This window comes from Acinonyx jubatus, chromosome D3, assembly GCF_027475565.1.
Source record: "Acinonyx jubatus isolate Ajub_Pintada_27869175 chromosome D3, VMU_Ajub_asm_v1.0, whole genome shotgun sequence".
Classification (NCBI taxonomy): Eukaryota; Metazoa; Chordata; class Mammalia; order Carnivora; family Felidae; genus Acinonyx; species Acinonyx jubatus.
In genome coordinates this window covers 68,196,539-68,216,997 of record NC_069392.1, presented here as the reverse complement: position 1 = coordinate 68,216,997, position 20,459 = coordinate 68,196,539, and the positions used below count along the sequence as shown (strand labels likewise).

At 41.0% G+C, this 20,459-nt stretch overlaps 1 protein-coding gene across 2 annotated transcripts; it reads right to left on the bottom strand.

Moving 5' to 3' along the window:
• Positions 1-2,594: 2,594 nt before the first annotated feature.
• Positions 2,595-14,989, bottom strand: SKA1 (spindle and kinetochore associated complex subunit 1). 2 transcript variants are annotated; one of them, XM_027068967.2, is made up of 7 exons: positions 14,814-14,989; positions 14,124-14,222; positions 11,455-11,579; positions 9,811-9,908; positions 6,789-6,926; positions 3,703-3,872; positions 2,595-2,914 (listed from the first exon to the last, which is right to left on the bottom strand). In XM_027068967.2, the coding sequence occupies exons 2-7, from the start codon at positions 14,209-14,211 to the stop codon at positions 2,766-2,768; spliced, it is 768 nt and encodes a 255-aa protein (XP_026924768.1). In that variant the 5' UTR covers positions 14,212-14,222; positions 14,814-14,989; the 3' UTR covers positions 2,595-2,765. The 2 variants fall into 2 exon arrangements, with proteins under 2 accessions (XP_026924768.1, XP_053061620.1); XM_053205645.1 differs by lacking the exon at positions 14,814-14,989 and adding an exon at positions 14,387-14,782.
• Positions 14,990-20,459: the final 5,470 nt, after the last annotated feature.

Sequence of the window (20,459 nt, the reverse complement as noted above, 5' to 3'; positions counted from 1 at the left end):
CATGTTCTGTCTCTGTTTCTCAATAATAAATAAACGTTAAAAAAAAATGTCTTTTTAATTAGTATCTCAATATAGAAGCCTGAGCAAGGTGCTGGGTCTCTGTTGCCTAGCCCTCTCCTCCCAGGGCCCACAGGCTGGTGGGCCTAGGAGGTGTGAGGCCAGGCCTCAGGCTCCGTGGCACCCAGCTGGAGACAGCCAGCCGGAATCTGTTGCGCACCAGGCCACAGGGCCCGTGGCAGAGAACTGTGGCAGAAGGGGCAAGGCCCAAACTTCTGGAGAGCCATGCTGTAGGGACCATGGGCTGCAGGGGAAAGGTGCTTAAAGATGCAAGCTACTGAAGAGAAGATGGAGAGCAAAGGGTGAGGAGTGAATCTGAGGGCAGAGAGACCCAGGACCATAAGATGCATCCAAACTTAGATTTTTAAAAATGTTATTTTCAAAAATACACAAGTTGAACTTGTCATTTTTTTTCTGAAAATGAAGTTCAAGTAACAGAGGTTAGTTCTTGTTTGAAAATCAATGTCTTTTTAAAAAAAAATTTTTTTAAAGCTTTATTTTTACTTATTTTGAAAGAGAAAGCACGGACGGGTGAGGAACAGAGAGAAGGAGAAAGAACCCCTAGCAGACTCCACACTGTCAGTGCAGAACCTGATGTGGGGCTCGAACTCACAAACCCTGAGATCATGACCTGAGCTAAAGTCAGATGCTTAACTGACTGAGCCACCCAGGTGCCTGAAAATTAATGTCTTTATTCTTCCTTGAGGGACAGTTTACCAAATGTATGCCCAAATTAACGTAACAAGTTGATTACATGCTAATGATTAAAATAGAGACTAACTGCTCCCCTCAGTATCCATTCTACAAGAATTAAACACATTTCTCGACAGTTGTTCACTATGAGTTTCAGGAAGAGATATTTCAAACAGATAAAATGGTTTTTATGGAGAAAAATGATTTATAGAGAAAAATCAAGCAAGACTTAAAGTAAAAGATAATGCCATTGTTTTTATTTAAAGCAAGATATGAAAAATTAAACACATCTGCATTTAAATTAGGGAGGAAGAAAGGGTAACAGTATGTAGTGCCCATAATATACTCCGTGGTCATCACAGTGACAGTGTTAACCAGGCCACCAAGACTTGGGGGTCATTTTTCCCTCTGCTACAAGGATAGACCTGCCAAGCAGATGGCTGAAACCAGGATGGTTAACTTTATGTATCAACTTGACTGGCTGTGGGGTGCCCACATCAAACCTTATTTCTGGGTGTGTCTATGAAGGTGTTTCCAGAAGGGATTAGCATATGAATCATGGACTCAGTAGACTACCCTCCCCAACGTGTGTGGGTATCATCCAATCCGTGGAGGACCTGAATACAAAAAAAGGTGAAGGAGGAATTCACTTCTTTCCTGCCTCATTGCTTGAGCCACAACACATTGTCTTCTCTGGGTCTCAGGCCTTCAGACTTGGACTGAATTGCACTCTGGCTTTCTTAGGTCTCCAGCTTGCAGACGGCAGATTGGGGGGCTTCTCGGCCTCCATAACCACACGCACCAATGTGTCATCACAAATCTGTGTGTGTGTGTGTGTGTGTGTGTATCCTATTGCTTCTAGTACTCTGGAGAACACCGACTAAAACACACATAGCCAGTCTCCCCAACTGTGGAAAAGAAAAAAACATCCTAAACGCTTGCAATCCAACCACCCATTTTCCATGACAACTCTCGACTTGCTTACACGTTATCATCTTTTTCATCTCAATATACTTTTATTACAATATCAATACAGGTTGATGTTTATAGATTGGTTTACACTGCATGTATTTCAGGTAAGCTGTTTCCAACAACATATGGGAAAGCAGAATCATCACAGGGAAGGGCTGCCTACAAATCCAACTTTTGCCTGTTCCCTGAAATGCCATTGATAGAATTTTGACATTCATGACCTTTAATTCTAATGAGCCTGTGTACTCTTGACCTTATCTTCTCGACCTTTTTCTTCCCCAATCATGTCTGTACCTATCTTATTGGGGTCTACAGCACTGTCACTAAACACAAAAACAAAACCTGAACATTTTTTAATTCCATTACATGCCTAGCACAGAGGCTCATATGGTAGGGGGTTACCCATGTGCTGAAAGAAAGTGAATTTGGGACGCCTGGGCAGCTCATTCAGTTAAGCGTCCAGCTCGTGATTTTGGCTTAGGTCATGATATCATGGTTCATGGGATGGAGACCCACACTGGGCTCTGTGCTGTCAGCATGGAGCCTGCTTAGGATTCTCTCTCTCCCTCTCTCTCTGCCCCTCTGTACTCTCTCAAAATAAATAAACTTAAAAAAAAAAAAAAAAAAAAAAAAAAGAGGAGTGCCTGGGTGGCTCATTCTGTTTGGTGGCTCACTCTTGATCTTGGCTCAGGTCATAATCTGTTTGTGAGATCAAGCCCCATGTCAGGCTCTGTGCTGACAGCGTGGAGCCTGCTTGGGATTCTATCTTTCCCTTTCTCTCTGCCTCTCCCCTAAAATAAATAAATTTTATTTATTCAAATAAATAAAAACTTAAAAATATATATCTGGAAAAAATATTTAAGAAAAGAAAGTGAATTTTAAAATACATATGCTTTATTTACTAAAAAGTTTCATTTTTATAGTCAAGCAGAAAAGAAAATAAGAAAAGCAAAGAAGTTATATATAAAGAAATTACATATAAGGAAACTATAGGAGTGGCCTCTATATCAGACTCTTGGCCAGTTCTAGAGCTCAGGAGGACTTCAGGTTATAACGTATCGGGTAAGGCCTCCCCCTCGGACCTCGGAGAGCCTCCGGCAGTGTCGTAAGATATTCAGTATTACATGAAACCGCTTGTCAGCTTTCAAAGTTGTGAACTCCTTTATGTCCGCTTCCACTATAAAATAATGACCTGAAAAATAAAGATATTTGTGCCAATTTTCACGAGGACAACTTTCAAGATGAATCTTTAATGTGGTACAATGTGAATATGAATAACATTAATCATTTTTACTATTAGGCAACTGGAGTGAGATGCGGTATTCTTGCTGAAATAATCATTGTTCAACTGCAGTTGCACAATGTTTGTGGTAGCATTTTAGAAATGCACTCATCTGGTGGTACCCACTTTCCAAGAGGGAATATAGTATAGTGGCTGAAAGAATGAAACCCTCGTAGCTCTATCCCTTAACTGGCTGGCCTTGGGCAAGTATCTTAAGTTCTTTTTGCCTAATCTGCAAAATGGGAGTAATGGTACATACCTTGTAAGATGTGAGGACTAAAGCTCTCAGTACACTATCTGGTACATGTTAAGTGCTGTGTAAGTATGACCAAGTGTTTTTCATTACTATTCTAATTCTGAAAACCCTGGGTATAGTTTCATAATAGACTCTAAAGCCGTGTTTCTCAGCCTCGGAACTACAGATGTTTCTTTTCTGTGGAAGCTGTCTTGAGCACTGTACTAAAGTGTACTTTAACAGCATCTGTAGTCTCTAGATGCCAGTAGCACCCCAACCCTGGTTGTAACCACCAAAAATATCTCCAGAGATGGTAAAAATGTTCCTTAGTGGGAAAGCCACCCCTGGCTGAGAACTACCTCTCTAGATTTAGAATTTTCTAGAATAAGTTTTGTTTCTCATGAGTTAGTTACATTCCAAACGGCTGATGTGCACACATACATATATATGCTATCATTTTTACCTTTGGTATCCTTTGTTTCTTCATCAATAAATCTGTGATAGAGATTTCTGGCCACAGAACTCATAGACTTCTTCGGCTGATATAGGATCTTGTATTTACTAACTATTGCCTTGTTGATTTCTTTAATAACATCATTAATTTGACAATAAGTTAAGCGGGATTTCATGTACCTGCAAATAAGTATATGATTCATTTTTTTAAAAGAATCATTATACAAAATCATTTTCTTTGAAAAACATTTATGATGACTTTATACAGTAGCAGCTACTAGAACTCTTTATGCCAAAAAAATGTATATCAACTTCCAAATAAACCACACATCTCAACAATTGAAAAATTAAAGACATACCACAACGTATCAGTTGCTTATCTTCCCTACTTATGCCTAGATATATTAACCTCCATTACCTACAGAAATAATACTACAATTTAAAATAAGGTCTCAAATACTGACTCAAATGGACTGGTTAACTGCAAGCCAGAGGTTTAAACATTTTTAAATGTTTGTGAGCAACGGAAAGAAAAATTTAAATATTAATAAATTAAATAACTCACACCACTCTAGTTTTCTGCAAACTTATCTGTTCTGAGAAAGAAAGAAAAAGAAAGGAGGAGGAGGAGGAAGGAAGATGTGCAACAAAGGCCACAACAGAGATGGCAATTCCCATCAGGACACAGAGCCGATCGCACAGGATGATGGCAGAGAAGAGGGCTGGGGGTGAGTCAGAGGACGGACTCCACCCCGTTGAGCACTGGTCTTTCTCTAAATCTACTCTTCCAATCCTTTCTCCCCTTGCTATGCTCCCCGTCACCTATAGTCTTAGAATATAAAAACAGGAGACTTGATTTCTCCGTATACACCAAAACCCAAACCCAATGATCTGCCTCAATTTTTCCCTTCAACAAAATGTGGGTTCATTATGTGAAACACTGCCCTTCTCTTCTCTCCAAAGGGACAGATTTCTTTCTTTCTTTCTTTTTTTTAAATGTCTATTTGTTTTTGACAGCAAGAGACAGAGCGCGAGCTGGGGAAGGTCAGTGAGAGGGAGACACAGAATCCAAAGCAGGCTCCAAACTCTGAGCTGTCAGCACAGAGCCCGACGTGGGGCTCGAACTCATGCCACAAGATCATGACCTGAGCCAAAGTCAGACACTTAACCAACTGAGCCACCCAGGTGCCCCCAAGGGGGCAGATTTCTAATCAAAACTTACTTAATAAAAATAATACATGAATATGTTTAAAGGAAAATGTTCATATAGATCAAAACACATTTTCATTGTTCTTTTCTAAATTCATTTTTGCTGTTGTTGTTTCTAACCACAATTCCCACAAACTGTTGATCCCACAAACTACCCCCCCCGTCCAAAATAATTCCTTCAAATCCTCTGAACTATCACCTTAATTTCCTCAATACCTGTCCCGCCTCTTCTGCCAATGTTCTCCACTTTAACTCCACCCTCAGTATTAACTTTTTAAAGATAAATAAATGAAAGCCCCATGCCTGGAATACATTCTTCCTTACCCCAATCTTCCAAGTCCTCTCATTCACTAAATATCCCCTTAGTTTAAAAATGAATACTCTGGGCGCCTGGATGGCTCAGTCAGTTGAGTGTCCGACTTTGGCTCAGGTCACGATCTCATTAATTTGTGAGTTTGAGCCCCACATCAGGCTCTGCGCTGACAGCATAGAGCCTGCTTGGATCCTCTGTTTCCCTCTCTCTGTGTCCCTCCCCTGCTCTCTCTCAAAAAATAAACATTAAAAAAAAAACCACAAAACTCTACCATGCCTATTCCGATTTCCTTCATCTCTTCATGGAAGCATTTTCTAAAAACCCATCTACTCTACTGATCCTCACACACATTTGCTTTTCCCTTTAGCTCAGCTAATGAGCAACAAAAATAACAATTTAAAAAACTGAATAGCGCCAAACAGAATTATCATGAAAATGAAGCAATCATAAAAAGAAATGACTGACCAAAAAAAAATAAAGATTAAAGAGAAAGGTCAGTCTCATTTTGATGAAATGTAATACAACTATTAAAACCCAAGTTTACAAGAATAGCTAACAATGGCAAAAAGCTCATGATAAAAAAGGAAGTAAGTGGTATTTACTATATAACTACATTGTTGTCATAACAATCAGAAACAACCTATTATATACGTGAAATAAAATAAATATCCAGGTGGCCGAATTACAGAGGAGTTATTTTCTGACATCAAATATTTTCTAACATGTATTATTTGTATAATGGAAACGTAGTAAGAAATGCAGTAATATAGAGCCAAGAAATTAAGCAAAGCCCTGGAACTACATTAGTTTAAAAACATGAGGTTCCATGATGGGCTCTCCATTACCGTCCTCTGTAAAGAGCAAAGACCTTCCTCCAGGGAAGTTATCTGGTCTTACTCGCCCCTGTATTCTCCTCAGTGACCCAGGGCCTGGAACGAGCATGTGGCAGAAGTTGAGTAACAAACAGAAACCAAACACAACACTTGCCATTCCAATTCTCACACCTACGCAGCACGCTTTCCTTAAAAGTAGAGCGAAACTGAGGCTACTTCTAAATTTTTTTTTTTTAGCGTTTATTTATTTTTGAGACAGAGAGAGACAGAGCATGAACGGGGGAGGGGCAGAGAGAGAGGGAGACACAGAATCCGAAGCAGGCTCCAGGCTCTGAGCCATCAGCCCAGAGCCCGACGCAGGGCTCGAACTCACGGACTGCGAGATCGTGACCTGAGCTGAAGTTGGACGCTTAACCGCCTGAGCCACCCAGGCGCCCCCTGAGGCTACTTCTAAAATGTAACTGGATAAATCTCTATCACAAAATGGTCCTGGAACTCAGCAACAGACTGACCCATCTCTAGATCTCGCTATGAAAAGAGGTTTGACAACTAAATAAAAAACGATTTTAAGCATCTTCAAGAGACTTCCTGCATTTTCCTAGTACAATGTTAAGACTATTTTAGAAAAAAATCAATATTTGAACACAGCATACTATGAATATAATCAAGCTTTATGATTTAAACAATCATGTACGTCGACCATTAAAGAGTTGAATGTTAAAATTTATCTTAAGTACTTACGCTGGGATGCCATTAAACTCATCGGAAGTTATAAATGACATTTCCTTAATACTTCTTTGTTCTTTTGGGTGCTTCTTTGTGGGTGCAGGTTCCTCAACTTTGACTGGTTCTCCAGGGTCAACATCTGGCACATTAACACTAGGGAACAGAGATGCACACAGTTGTACAAGTGATGATCAGAATTCCGCAGCATACTAGAAAGTTTTCCCAACTGAAAATACTCAGTAACAAATACAAGATTCATCTTGTGATTGTTTTAGTCATTTTTTGCTACCCCGACTCCTATGGTTCATGAAGATCTGAATAGTGAAGAGAACACTGAAAAATTAAATCCCCAAATCTTCAGTAATAGAATTATATTTATATACCCCAAACATGGTGCATGCAGTAAATATGCTAACCATCTTCACCAGTCATTCCTCTGGCTCCTCAAGGCAGTATGTGCAAAGCTGAACTTATCTTAACCTCTCAACAGCTTCTCTTCCTGACTCCCTATTTCTGGATGTAGAAGCATTAATCACCTTCTACTTCTATTTTTCTAATTTATCCCATTGGTTGCTAGTATCAGTCCCTGCCTGTTGCAGACTCATTTTAGTTGCCAGCAATGAGCATGGAACTCTTGGATTCAGTCCTACCCAAATTTTGGAGTCAGTGAGAAGCCTAATATAGCTCCTACCCCACTAGCAAAGAGTCTAGAAATAGGCTGTAGCTTCTGGGTTATTTAGCTGCCAGGGAAGGAACAGACCCTTGTTTCTAGCAGCAAATGAAGCCATACTGGCTCAACTGTTCCAAAAAAGAAATGGGTTATAGGAAAGAGGAGATCGAACCCAGGAGTGAGTGAAGGGAATCCCAAGAAAGACAGGGAAGTGAGACCCCAAGATGACAGCTGAGCACCAGACACAGGGCAACCAGGCCTGACTGAGGTGGTAAGACTGAGGATGGCCATGTTGTGTGTTGTCAAGATGAAGATGCCCAATGCTATGGTCCCATCAACCTTATATGAGTGTTAACGTGAGACATCATGGTGAGGTTGGCTGACTTTTCTCTGTGCTTATCTTCACCAGGTGCTAAGGAAGCTCATGATTTCTCCTTCATGCCCTGCTGTGAGTATCAGCTGAAAAGAACCATTTCCACCTGCAGAAATGTTCTGCTTTGACTTTGGCTGAAAACTGAAACTAAGCCATAGCGAAGTCAGAAGAAGAAAAGTCCTCCTATTCCCCAGACCATATTCCTGCTGGATATCCAACATCTAGTTCACACTACCATCCTGGCAGATCTCCTGTGATGACCTGTGATCCTGGCATTCATTCATGACCTTGCCCATCACTTTCTCCTTGTAGGGAAATCGCAGGGCACCCTGACCATGCCAGGCACTCTGTTGAGCTTATCTTCTTCTGGAGAACTCCAGCCATCAGCAAAAATGTGGCTCTTCTACATAGCAAGGCTCGTGCCTTCCTTTAAGCTTTCCAAATTTAAACAGTATATTGTTTATAGAAATACTCAGGTAAGAGTATGATTATCATAAACACCAGGATGACTACCTCTTTGACAGAGGAAGGGTCTGCAAGGGAAGAAGGGTTGTAAGGTACCAGGAATATCCCATTTCTTAATCTGACTGGTAGATACACTGATGTTTGTTTATTCTTCTTTAATTTGTACAAATAATGCTTTAGTCACTTCCTGTGTGTGTGTGTACACACATATATATATTTCAAAAGTTAAAAAATTTTAAGTTATCCACGGCGTGTACTTGGAACCCTGGAAGAAGAATCCAGAAGCCTAGAGAGGTGGAGGTGGTGGAACCCTGGAAGGGCAAAACACAGGAGCTCTCAAATCACACAGACAAATGATGATGGGAGATGGCATTCAGAGCCAGGCAATGAGAGCAGAAGGGAGGCCAGGGACAGACAAAATCTTGCAGGGACAGCAGCTTGGCTGAGGGCTACAGAGAGCAAGACAGGCTGAAGGCACGGAGTTCCCATCCCGGTGATGGGCGGAAGGCAGCAGGCATGACGGGTGGGTAACAAAGAACCAGTCAGTTGAGCCTCGGACACGCACAGTTGGAGAGAACAGCTCATTTATCAAGCTCCCAGCCAGCAATTAAAAGAGCAGAACCAGAGGTCACGTCAAGGCTGGAGTTGGACATTTGAGAGCATTAACAGTGGTGTAAGGTAAGCGTAAGCAAAACTCAGCAAAACTCAGCTGTAATTTAAAGGAGGGCAGCCAAGTCAGAGACGCGGGACAACAAAGCACCGTGGCAGAGCAACAAACAGAATTTCAGGAACAGAGAGACAGAGAGATAAAATCTGAGAAGAAGGATCAGGGCTAAAGGGGGGATTTCTTGATGAGTTTCCTAAGTGTGGTAGTAATAGCAGCCCAGAGCCAGGCTCAGGTCAGGGGCTCTGCGGCAAAGGGGAGGCACAAGCATATACAGGCAGGGAACACAGCGGGGACACGAGTTTGAGGGGAAAAGCGAAGCCAAGTTTTTGGTTCCTTCGGCTGTTTTTAAGATGGGACGTGTATGAATCTTATTTTTACCCTAAAACAGTGGTTCTCAGGAGAGAGACTGTCCCCCAGAGGACATATGGCAATGTCTGGAGACATTTCTCATTGTCACAACTGGCCGGGGGCGGTGAGGGCGCCACTGACGCGTAGTTGGTAGGTAGAGATCAGGGTTGCTACTGAACAGCCTCACTATCCTCATAACAAAAAATCATCTAGCCTAAGAAGGCAACACAGCCGAAGTTGACAAACTCTGCTCTAAGGGAAAGAAATGAGAAAAAGTAGGAAAAAAGAGCCTAGCGGACACTCACCCGTGGGAAAGAGGGACGACATCGTCCAGAGGCAGCAGGATAAGACCGGGGCAGACAAAGCGAAACACTACTTCCAGTGTAAGTGACAACAACACTAACACTAACATAATCACTAACAAAATCACAAGCACATGAAAACGCAAAAAAGAGCTGAGGTGTTTAACGGTTTTATAAATGCAGACAGCAAGAATAATTATAAATACACTTACAAGTTCTGGGTTACTGTTACTTGAGGCAAATGGGGAGGAATGTTTTCTTTGAGATGTTCCACATCTTTATAATCCTCTTCGAGAGATGCACAGAGTTCCTAAAATTTAAAAAATGCTCCCCAATAAGCGGCTGTCCTGCCTGTGTGTGTTTTAAGACATTTTAAAGAGCACAAAAGATTCAACCACAATCACTATGACTGGGAGTGTTCAGAACACAGAAGAGGTGGAAAAGCACAGGTAGCAGCAATATTTTTTTAAGAACCCTTTGGTTTCTAGAGCTGTTTTTGGATGGCAACGTTGTATCTTTCTCTACTGTTTTTTTGTTTTTTGTTTTTTGTTTTCAGAGAAAACTGCTATAATCACATTACAACAGCTAGGGTTGACATTTAACTTCAGCCTTGGCAAGCAACTAAAAAATGCACGAAGGATTTATGTTTGTCATTCCGGTAAATTGCCTTTGTTGACTTAGCAAACCTTCCCCAGTGTTATCTGTGCAACAGCACCAGGGTGACAATGCAGGCCTGGAACGCATGTACGAGAAGCTACACAGAACGATTTCCACTGCTGACCTGCATAATTCTCTAGCTTAATGGAAATTTCCACTGGATCATAATTGCTTGTGTTTGTTTTGTGTTGTCTTTATTTTACCTTTCACTAGAACTTGAGGCTATGAACTCATGCAAATGTAATAAGAAAAATACTCTACACCTTTGGAGCCCTGTCATCTGACTCTCAATCAAAATATGAACAAAAATTCTACGTAGGCTTCACTTCTAAATTTAACATTCACTAGACACACACTTAACTTTGGGTACTCCCAGGCAGGTTAGAACTGAAACCAATATTGGTTTCTGTTTTGAATTTACAGGACATCTCTCTTTCAAAGAGCCAAATGATGCTCAAGCCACTAATTTCATTTCAACTAATAGTAGGATAGGCATATTCATGCCCATTCCTATGAAAAATCTTTACAGAGCTTAAGGATTATGAGGCTGAAAGGGTCCATAGAGGCCCCTGTTCACTCCCACCGAACACATCAATGGCTCTCAAAGCTTGAGGCAATGATGGACAAATTTGAGTATTTTCTCAGAAGTATACAAGCACTTTCACTAGCTTAGTCAATTAGAAAGCTTATTTAGAACAAAATGGTGTGTGAATGGGGCTCAAGTTTTTCTTGAGAATCCTTGTATTACATTTTATAGAACAGAGAAATGCAGAATGGAAGGAACCTAAGAAATAGTTCAGTATGCCCCATTAATTTCCAAATGAGGACAACAAGACCCCAAGGCGTAAGATGGCTTTCTCAGCATGGCAGAGGGTGCTAAGGGCAGCCAGAGTGAGAATCCACATCTCCTCACCCCAGGGCTAGTGTTCCTTCCACACCACTCTATCAGATCATTTGTTTCAATTAAAGCTACCAAGAATTATTCAGGAAATCTTCCTTTTTAGTAAAGTTCAACTTCAAGAAGAAAGAAACACCTGTGGAGTTCTGGAGTCCTTTATATTAATACAATGTAAATGACATTCTATACCATTAATAATAATTTACCAATCTAAGAACATTTGAAAGTATCCTTCAGAATTCCCTGGATTAGGCAATTTGTATTTATTGCCCTTTTGTTTCTTTACTGAAAAAAATGTTACCTTGAGTGAATGGTTGGTTTGTTCTTGATACTGAATTTCCAATTCCAATTTATTTAGAAGTTCATTTACTACAATGATCTCATCTCCTATTTTATCTAATGTAGTCTTCAAGGTAGGTTCCTGACCTATCAATAAACAAAGATAAAATGGCAAATAAAATATGTAGAAGACTATTAACAAAACTGTACTCTTTAACTCAATTGTACCCAATTAAACTCTTGGACCAGAGCTTTACTTTAGATAGAGATGCTTAGAGAAAGGACTATTGTTTCAACCCTAGGGCCTGTCTCCATGGATAATCTTAAGATCTCATTTCTAAGTAATTGGAAGAGAAGGAAGGGAGAGGCAAGTACAAAGCGTCCCCCGAGTCTTCTGTTTCTGGCAAATTCTTCCACCATAATAAAACACTTAGAAATGTTAGATAAAAGAAACACCCTTCTACATGCATAGCTGAGCTTTCATGAGAATAAGGTAAATCCCCAAGGGCTTCAACATGAAGGCAGACACACAGACTAGGCAGTGTGTGTGAGTCAGTGTTGCAACAGCCCTGACTGGGGGTGCAGAGGAAACCTGGGGAGAGAAGGCTGCCAGTCTCAGCAACCTAACACATTTGGTTTTAATGGGGATAAGAGCCAAGGCTTTGGGACTTCAAAGCACAGGGTGTTAGAAGTTAGAATCCCAAATGAGGCTCCTTCATGGGATATATCTTCAGCGAAAGTGTAAACCTTAGAATTCTAATCACTGGCCAGGGAGAGAAGCTGATGTTTTGGACTGGCCCTCAGGGACGTGTGGAAAATGGGGGAGAGCTTCTCTTCAGAATTTGTTAATAGCGGCTTGGGATTCACTTGGGTTTGAAATTCATATTTACACTATCCACACTATTCACTAAGCAGAAAAAGTAATATAAAAAGTCACAGGCTAGTAATCAGTCTGGGGTACTTGAAAGAAACAAACACCAGACATCTGTAAAGTAGCATGCTCTCGTGTTCCCAACCCCACCTCCTGGCACCTCTCTCTAGCTCCATAGATTTGAGGATGGGAAAGCCAGAGTCTCCTCCTCCCTAGAAATAAAAGAAGTAATAAAAAAAAAATTTTTAAGAACAGATCAAAGGCACAAAAGAAAAACTATTCTCATAATCAAATCTTTCCATCTTTACTTCTAGTAACCAATGAAATACACATAAACAAAAGCATAATTAGGGAGGCAGGAAAAAAAAAATAAACAAAAGCACAATTTGACCCTATCTGTAGATTATGAAAGCAGAAGAGTGAAATGGTCAGAAGATTCAAGGCCTAAAGTCAGAGATGCCAGTACCTACTTTAAGGTTACTATGAAGATAAGTGAAAAAGTACATGTAAGATGAGTTGAACACTGTGCCTGGAATCTAGTAAAACATTCAGTAAATGCTAACCCCTACTCATCATTATAATGACAAACAACATATAATTCTACCTAATAGAGCAATGCTAATTGCATTTGACAGGTTCATAACAACTAGAAGAAATTAGTAAGTAAATGAGAGTATTGATGTCTTTACCAAGATTAATTTCAGGGGATTAAATAACTAGTTTCGATACACTGGTATCTCCAATAACTTTTAGTCATTGAGGGCCTTATCTACTGATTTGTAGAAATATAATCAACTGAGCAAATACGCTACTTTTGATAGTAGTAATCTAGTACATTACAGCAGTCAAAAAATGTGTGGCAAACAAGTTACTGGGCTCTATTAAATAAGCTATGGAACCAGAAAGTCAAATTATTCTTCCCACACACACATGATGGTTACCCAGTATGTAGTAATCTAATAGGTCACATTGCTTCGGTCAGGTCTCATGCTTTGGTGGGGTCATTTGAATTCAAGGTTTAATAGTTTTATAGATCTCCAAATTTTAGGTGTTTATCCCACAATAATCACGCCTCCAGAAAGAGATTCTAAACAAGTTATTAACACACACAAAACCAAGCAAACAAAAGGTTTAAATTATCAATTCATACTACAAACTACAGAAAAGTTCACCACGATGGTGCCAGCAGGTAGAATTCTGCCTATCAGTAAACCTTAAGCTTGCCTAGAGTGGACTGGGGAACTCATAATTTTTATAAATAACATTTTCCCAGACTTGACAAAGATCACCTATTTCTTTGCACTGTCCCTGCCACATCCTTTCAGCACTTCAACACATTCTGGAAGATGGTTCCAACCTCCGAGTTTCCTGACCTTAAAAAACTGGACATTTTCAATTGTTTGCTAGTCATACACATGGATAAGCTTCCTCCAAAGTAGATTGTGAGATGGGTTATGGGCTATTTCTACCTCTGTGGGTGTTTTCCACTTCTATATTTCTCCCTTACCTTTCAGTATCTCCATTTAGCTTTAGAACCACAAATGCCCCATAACCTTCAAATCTTACTATTGTGCCTTGTGTATCTCAAAAAAACATAAGCAATTAAGTCTAATTAATATCCAGTTCATTGTTCAATATAACTGGCATTTTAGTACTCTCTGCAATAGTCAAAATATTAATGCTGGAGTGCTTCAAAAAACCACTACTCAAAAAGTTCAAATTACTGGTCACTTAACTAGGTAGGTGTAAGATATTGAAAGTGGAACAATAATTAAAATGCATTATCTATGTATAACATCAGTGAAATCTGTTCTACTTACCACAGTTTCTTAATGACAGCATTCTTTTAATATTGCCAATTTTTTCATTAATATGAGAGCATAACTGTTCCAGGTCTGAGGAGGCCATCCTTTAAGCCTCTGAAGAAACAAACAAACAAACAACCATATTTACCAAGAAAAGGCCAAATTTCTGTTCACTTTCAAAATCCAATAATGGTAAATACCCATTTCTTGAAAAGAAAGTACAAAAACTCAATTTCTTTTAATTTTATAAAATTCAGTTTCTAAACACAGTCCAGTACCTGTCTCTGAGCCTTCTGTAATCAACGCATCCCAAACCAAAGTACAGGGAATTTACGGGGACAAATGCACTGTTTACATATAATGACAACGTTGAGATCGTCTTTAAAAATGCAAAGTACACATGACTTTTAAGAAAAAACACAGTTAAGTACACAGAAGTAGGTCCAAGTAAGCATGTCTTCCATGCTGTGGGGGTCTGGCGCTTTACGGTTTGGGGTCCATAAGGAGGCAGAGGGAGGGGAAGGAAGGGAGTCAGTTAATCACTCGCTCCGAGGGTAGGACAGAGTATCTAAAGCAACCACTCCAGCTAACCGAGCGGTGGAAAGACAAGGCCGGCTCCACGGCTCCGCCCGGCTGCCCCGCTCCCGCACTCCGCCCCAGGAATGCCTATCGCCGGCTCCCGAGGGCACGACCCCCAATTCCAACCTCGCTAGGGTCCGGGAGCAAAGCGCCCGCTCGCTGCGGGTTTCCGAGCCGCCGAGCCCTTGAGTCTCCTCTCGGCCAGAAGCCCAAGATCGCGAGACGCGACTCAGGGAGCGAAATTCAAAGCGCCCGCCAGGATCCGGCCCCGCGCAGGCGCACCTCGGCGTTCCCGGAACGCGGGCTTAAAGACAGTTCGAGTTACGGCGCCTTCCGGGGCCGCCCCTGAGCCGGGGGAAAGGGCGGGGAAAGGGCGGGGAGAGGGCGGGGAAAGGGCGGGGCTGAGTGGGCTTTGACGCGCCCGGCTGCCAGGGCCACTGCTCCTCCTGGCGCCGGCGGTGAGGCGTGATCCCTGGCCGTCACCAGCCACCGGCCAGGGGCCGCGAGCTCTAACAGTGAGTGTCCAAGCTGGCTGCACGTTAAAATCACCAAGGGCAGCTTTTACAAATTCCAATTCCATTGAAATCAGGCACTCTGGAAGAGGGGCCCACTCCCTGATATTTTAAAAAGCACCCCAGATAACTCCAAAAAGCACCCAAGTTTGTGAACTTAGAGACGGGGAGGGACCTTGTCCTCATAGAGTTTACAGCCTCTGTGAGCGCGAATACAAATTTAAGATAAAAAAGGTTAGGGGCGCCTGGGTGGCTCAGTCGGCTGGGCGTCTGACTTCAGCTCAGGTCATGATCTCGCGGTCGTGAGTTCGAGCCCCGCGTCGGGCTCTGTGCTGACAGCTCAGAGCCTGCAGCCTGTTTCAGATTCTGCGTCTCCCTCTCTCTATGACCTTCCCCCATTCGTGCTCTGTCTCCCTCTGTCTCAAAAATGAATAAACGTTAAAAAAAATTTAAAAAAAGATAAAAAAGGTTAATTATCCCTGTTGAAAAAAAAAGGGCGGGGGGGGAAGTATCCCGGAGTTGGTGTGGCATCTCCACAGTCATCAACTATGCAGATTCCTTCTAACTTTTGGCACCACCCTCCACAGCGTCAGGCATTCTGGTCTTCAGGTTGTCTGTGAAGCAAGATGACCCTGCCAATTCCTTCCTCAGGTCTTGGTCTAAGGCAGCAGAAAAGAGACAAGGGTCACATTCATGGAAGCTACACCCAATGGCTTCTATCTGATTTCACAGGTCATTCACATTTGCAAGCAAGACTGGAAGAAAAAAATCATCAAAAAGTTTTTTGATTTAGATAGTTACATTGCATCCTCAACCATGTAGGGGTTCTGCTTGTAAGGGAGAAGGAGAGCATAGGTTCTGGATAGGCACATAGCAGCCTTGGCCATTTCTACTTATTACTTTTAAAAATCTCTGAGGGAAAATTTCAAATTTATAAAGTTAGAATTTAAGATAACGAACCCCATGCTCAACCCATCACCCCAGCTTCAACCATTATTAATTTATCTCAAATTTTTTTCATCTGTACCTCTTGTCCTCTTACCTTTTACCTACTGGAGTATTTTGTTTATTTTTTATTATTACTATTTTTATTTTAGAGAAAGCATGCAAATGGGGGAGAGGGGCAGTGGGAAAGAGAGAGGGAGAGACAGAGAATCCCAAGCATGTCCACACTCAGTGCAGAGCCCTACTTGGGACTCAATCCCATGACCCTGGGATCATGACCTGAGCCAAAATCTAGAGTTTGGCTGACTCAGCCACCCAGGGACCCCTGGAATATTTTGAAGCAAATCTCAAATATTATATCTTTCCATCCAAAACATCTACAGATTTATCTCCTGAAAATAGAAACTCTTTAAAAATTACCATGTTAGCATGATCACACATAAGTATTTTAACAATTATTTCTGAATACCAAATATCCAATGTTCAATCCCCTGATTATATCATCATTTATTTTTAAACTTTCGTTTGTTTGAATTAGAATCCGAATAAGAATCACACATTGTTATTTGGTTGATACATTTTTAATGTTTCTTTTAATTTTGACATACCTACTTATCTAAGGCTAAGTCATTTAACAGGAACAAAGCCTTTCATTGTAGGAATAAATGTAAGGCCTCAAATGTCAATATTCTAAGAAAAATAACACAGTAACACAAATTCACCCTGTAGCATCAAGAACAAACATTATCAGATTATTTCCCATGAGAAAATAAATAGGAAGATGAGAGCATAAAGGCACTGAATTCAAGAGGAGAGGGGGGGAAATGTGGGAAAAATATAGAAATGAGTAACTGGATTACACTGCCTAGTTCATATTTCTTTCTAAGACAGGATTATTTATCAAGACTTGAAATACAATGAGAGAAACTCGAGCCAAACTGACTTAAGCAAGAAAAAAAAGACTTCATTTGGCTTATAAAACAATAAAGCGTACATGTGTAGGTCTTCAGTTACAGCTGGAGCCAGAAATTCAAACATTTTATTAAAGAACCACCTCTATCTCTCAGTTCTGCATTCCTCTGTGCTGATTCCATTCCCAGGCAGCCTTTTCCCTATGGTGACCGCTGGTACCTCTAGACTCAGACCCTAATAGGTTAGCAGTTCTTGCTTTCCTATGGAATCTAGCAAAATCATTGGTCTAATTTGAGTCATCTGCCCAGTCTTAAACTAAGCAGCCTGTTTAGGGGGGTGGAATGGTCAGGTTGGCCACATATCCTGGAGCTGGGAGTTAGGATAATCCTACCCAAAACACAGGGTCTGAGAGTAGGACAGAAATGGTTTCTGGAATGTAATTTTACAGACAAGGATGAGGAAATTGGGAGGGGTTGTTTTGAACAAAAGTTTGTTGGAGAAAAGCAAGAGTTTCTCATTGGCTGAGTTGCAGAGGGGATTGATTTCTTGTAGGGGATGCAATGTACATCTTTCTCTGTTGGGGTCTGTAATTGATGATTCCGTCTTATTGATGATTCTTCTGCTGGGGTCTATAATTGACAATTCTTCCTATAATTGACATGGAATGGTAAGGCTCCTTCTAGTCTCCTGATTCCATGTCAGAGAGGTTTCCCTTTATTTTTATATGAGCAAGATAGAAGAAATTGCTGGACTGGTCCTTGCAAGAAATATAAGCAAGAGTAAAAGCAATGTGAACTCTAGTCTTCAGGGAAAAATAATAACAATGATAACATCAATAAACTTTTAGTGGGTACTTAGTCTAATTCAGGCATTTTGCACAGATTATCCTATTTAATCTTTGTAATAAACATGAATACTTACAATTATGATCTGTAATTTGCAGATGAGGAACTGAGGCTTATAATCACGTACTTGTACAAGTGAGTATCTCAGAGCCTGTCCTCTTTTGATGAAACTCTGTTACCTCTCAGAACCAAAAGGGTCTTTCACTCACCCCCATGTTTTATGTTTTGAACCTAAAGACTCCCATCATTGTTTCATTCTCTCATGCCATGCATATTCCACACGTGCAATTCTGGATTATTTATGAATTCTAAGTGTTTGATACTCAACTGACTTTGACAGAAAATACTTTTCTTTGTACTTTTTGTACTTCCTTTTTGTCCTTTTCTTGCAGCTAGGGGTCAAGTTTAATTTATTTCTGGATGTCCCCAAGTCAGAATCAACTAAGATCCTCATTGTAGAATAAAGATCAAAATCTTTTTAAGCAATAGGACTCTGCGCTTCTGGGAAGCTGAAGAAATATTTAACCCTCTGGTTTTAACGGTGGATAGTGACCAATAAGTTTGGGGACAGCTTCATAGCTCTACTTCCTGAAGAGGGAAAGCTCCCAGTGTAATAGATGGGGTGCATTCTGAGATACCTCACAGATCAGAGATAGGTCTGACCCTTTGGGGAGTTATAACATTCAAGGCAGATTGTGTTTTTACATTCCCTGCTAAACTACGCTCCTTTATCTTGTTCTTAAGTCATTTTCCAACTGACAATATTAAAACCCAAGGCGTATACTCATTATACAGTTCTCATGGGGACCATTTCTCAATTCTCATTGCCTGTCAGAGCAGCTGAGGTGAATCAGCCCAGAAAATCAAACTCCTCACTTTTACAATGTTTCATACCCTAAAATGATTTATGCCTCTTGGTGGCATTTTTTTGGTTTTGTTTGTTTGTTTGTTTGTTTGGTCGAGGGTTTTTTTTTTTAACTAGAGAGAAAAAGAGAAAGAAAAAAGCTTACACTTTCCCCCTAGTGTTCTCTCCTCATTTTATGGAGTCTTTATCCAGTGTGTGCTTTTTTAGTGTTATACTTAGAGCCCCAATTTCCGGGCCACCAGGGTGTCTCTTACAAAGACTCAGAGGGATGTAGTATGGTTAGAGGCAGGGAAGGAAAGTCACCAGCATGAAAACTACACACACACTTCTCTCTCTGAGAGAATTCCACCCATTAGTGAGAAAGAGGAAGACGGGGGAAAAAATATCAAGAGACCTTTAGGTAGTCCCAGCTCAGTCATTAACTAGCTCTGTGAACTTGAGGAGTAGATGACTTCTGACATCACGCTCAGCTCAAAGCATTAGGGTTTGTTCCTTTTGAGAAGTATTTCCTGGGGAGCCTGGGTGGCTTAGTCAGTCAAACACCCTACTTCTGGTTTCAGCTCAGGTCATGACCTCATGGTTGTGGGATTGAGCCCTGAGTCAAGCTCTGTGCTGGGCATGGAGCCTGCTTAAAATTTTCTCTCTCCTTCTTCCTCTGCCTCTTCCCCACTCGCACGCATATGTGTTCTCTCTCTCTCTGTCTCTCAAAAAGGAAAAAAAAAAAAAGGAATTCCCTCTTCCTGTGACCTGCTTTTAAATATAAACATGACAAGGTGGAGAGTAATAGACTTTTAAGTTAAAAGGGAGAATTAAGACTGACCCACATTTTGCTTTCCCTACTTCTTAACAAATGTCCCCCAAATAAGTTTTTTTTAAATCCTTGCCTCCCAAAAAATCATTAATAATTGGCAATAAACAGAGATAGTGTAAGGTAATAAACTTCAAAAACTGATGTCAAGGAGGGAAGTAGAAGATTCTGGAGCAAAGTGGAAAGGCAGAGGCCTGACTCCTCACCACACCACCACCTGAAATCATATTGGAAAACCCACAAATCTAAGAATTGCAAGCAATCTGAAGATTACCAACTGAGGGATAGCCTTTCTTTCCCCCCTATTCTTGGCAATCACTCTGTCTCTGAGTCCAGTTTCCCATTGGGAAATGACCCAAAGGTTGAGCGTGTTCCCCAAAGAGATGGACTATTCGTTGAAACTGCAAAAAGCAGAACAATGGCTTGGTGCATTTAACAATGAAAATGAGAAAGTGGGGGAGGCAAGGAAGGAGGAAATCATGCAAGGAATGATAAAGAAAATGATCTATAGGAATACATAAAGGAATAACAAGACATTTTATATCTCTGTGAATTGTATATATACTAATTAAAAATAAGACTTCATCAAGAAGAGAGTAAAGAGAAACAAAAGAAAATGATAAAAAGGAGAGCTTTAGACTGAAAAATATAAATTGAGGGGTGCCTGCGTGGCTCAGTTTGTTAAGTGTCTGACTTTGGCTTAGGTCATGGTGTCACGGTTTGTGAGATCGAGACCCGCATCTGGCTTTGCCCTGACGCTCAGAGCCTGGAGCCGGCTTCGGATTCTGTGTCTCCCTCTCTCTCTGCCCCTCTCCTGCTCATGTGTGCTCACTCTCTCTCTCTTAAAACGATATACACACACACACACACACACACACACACACA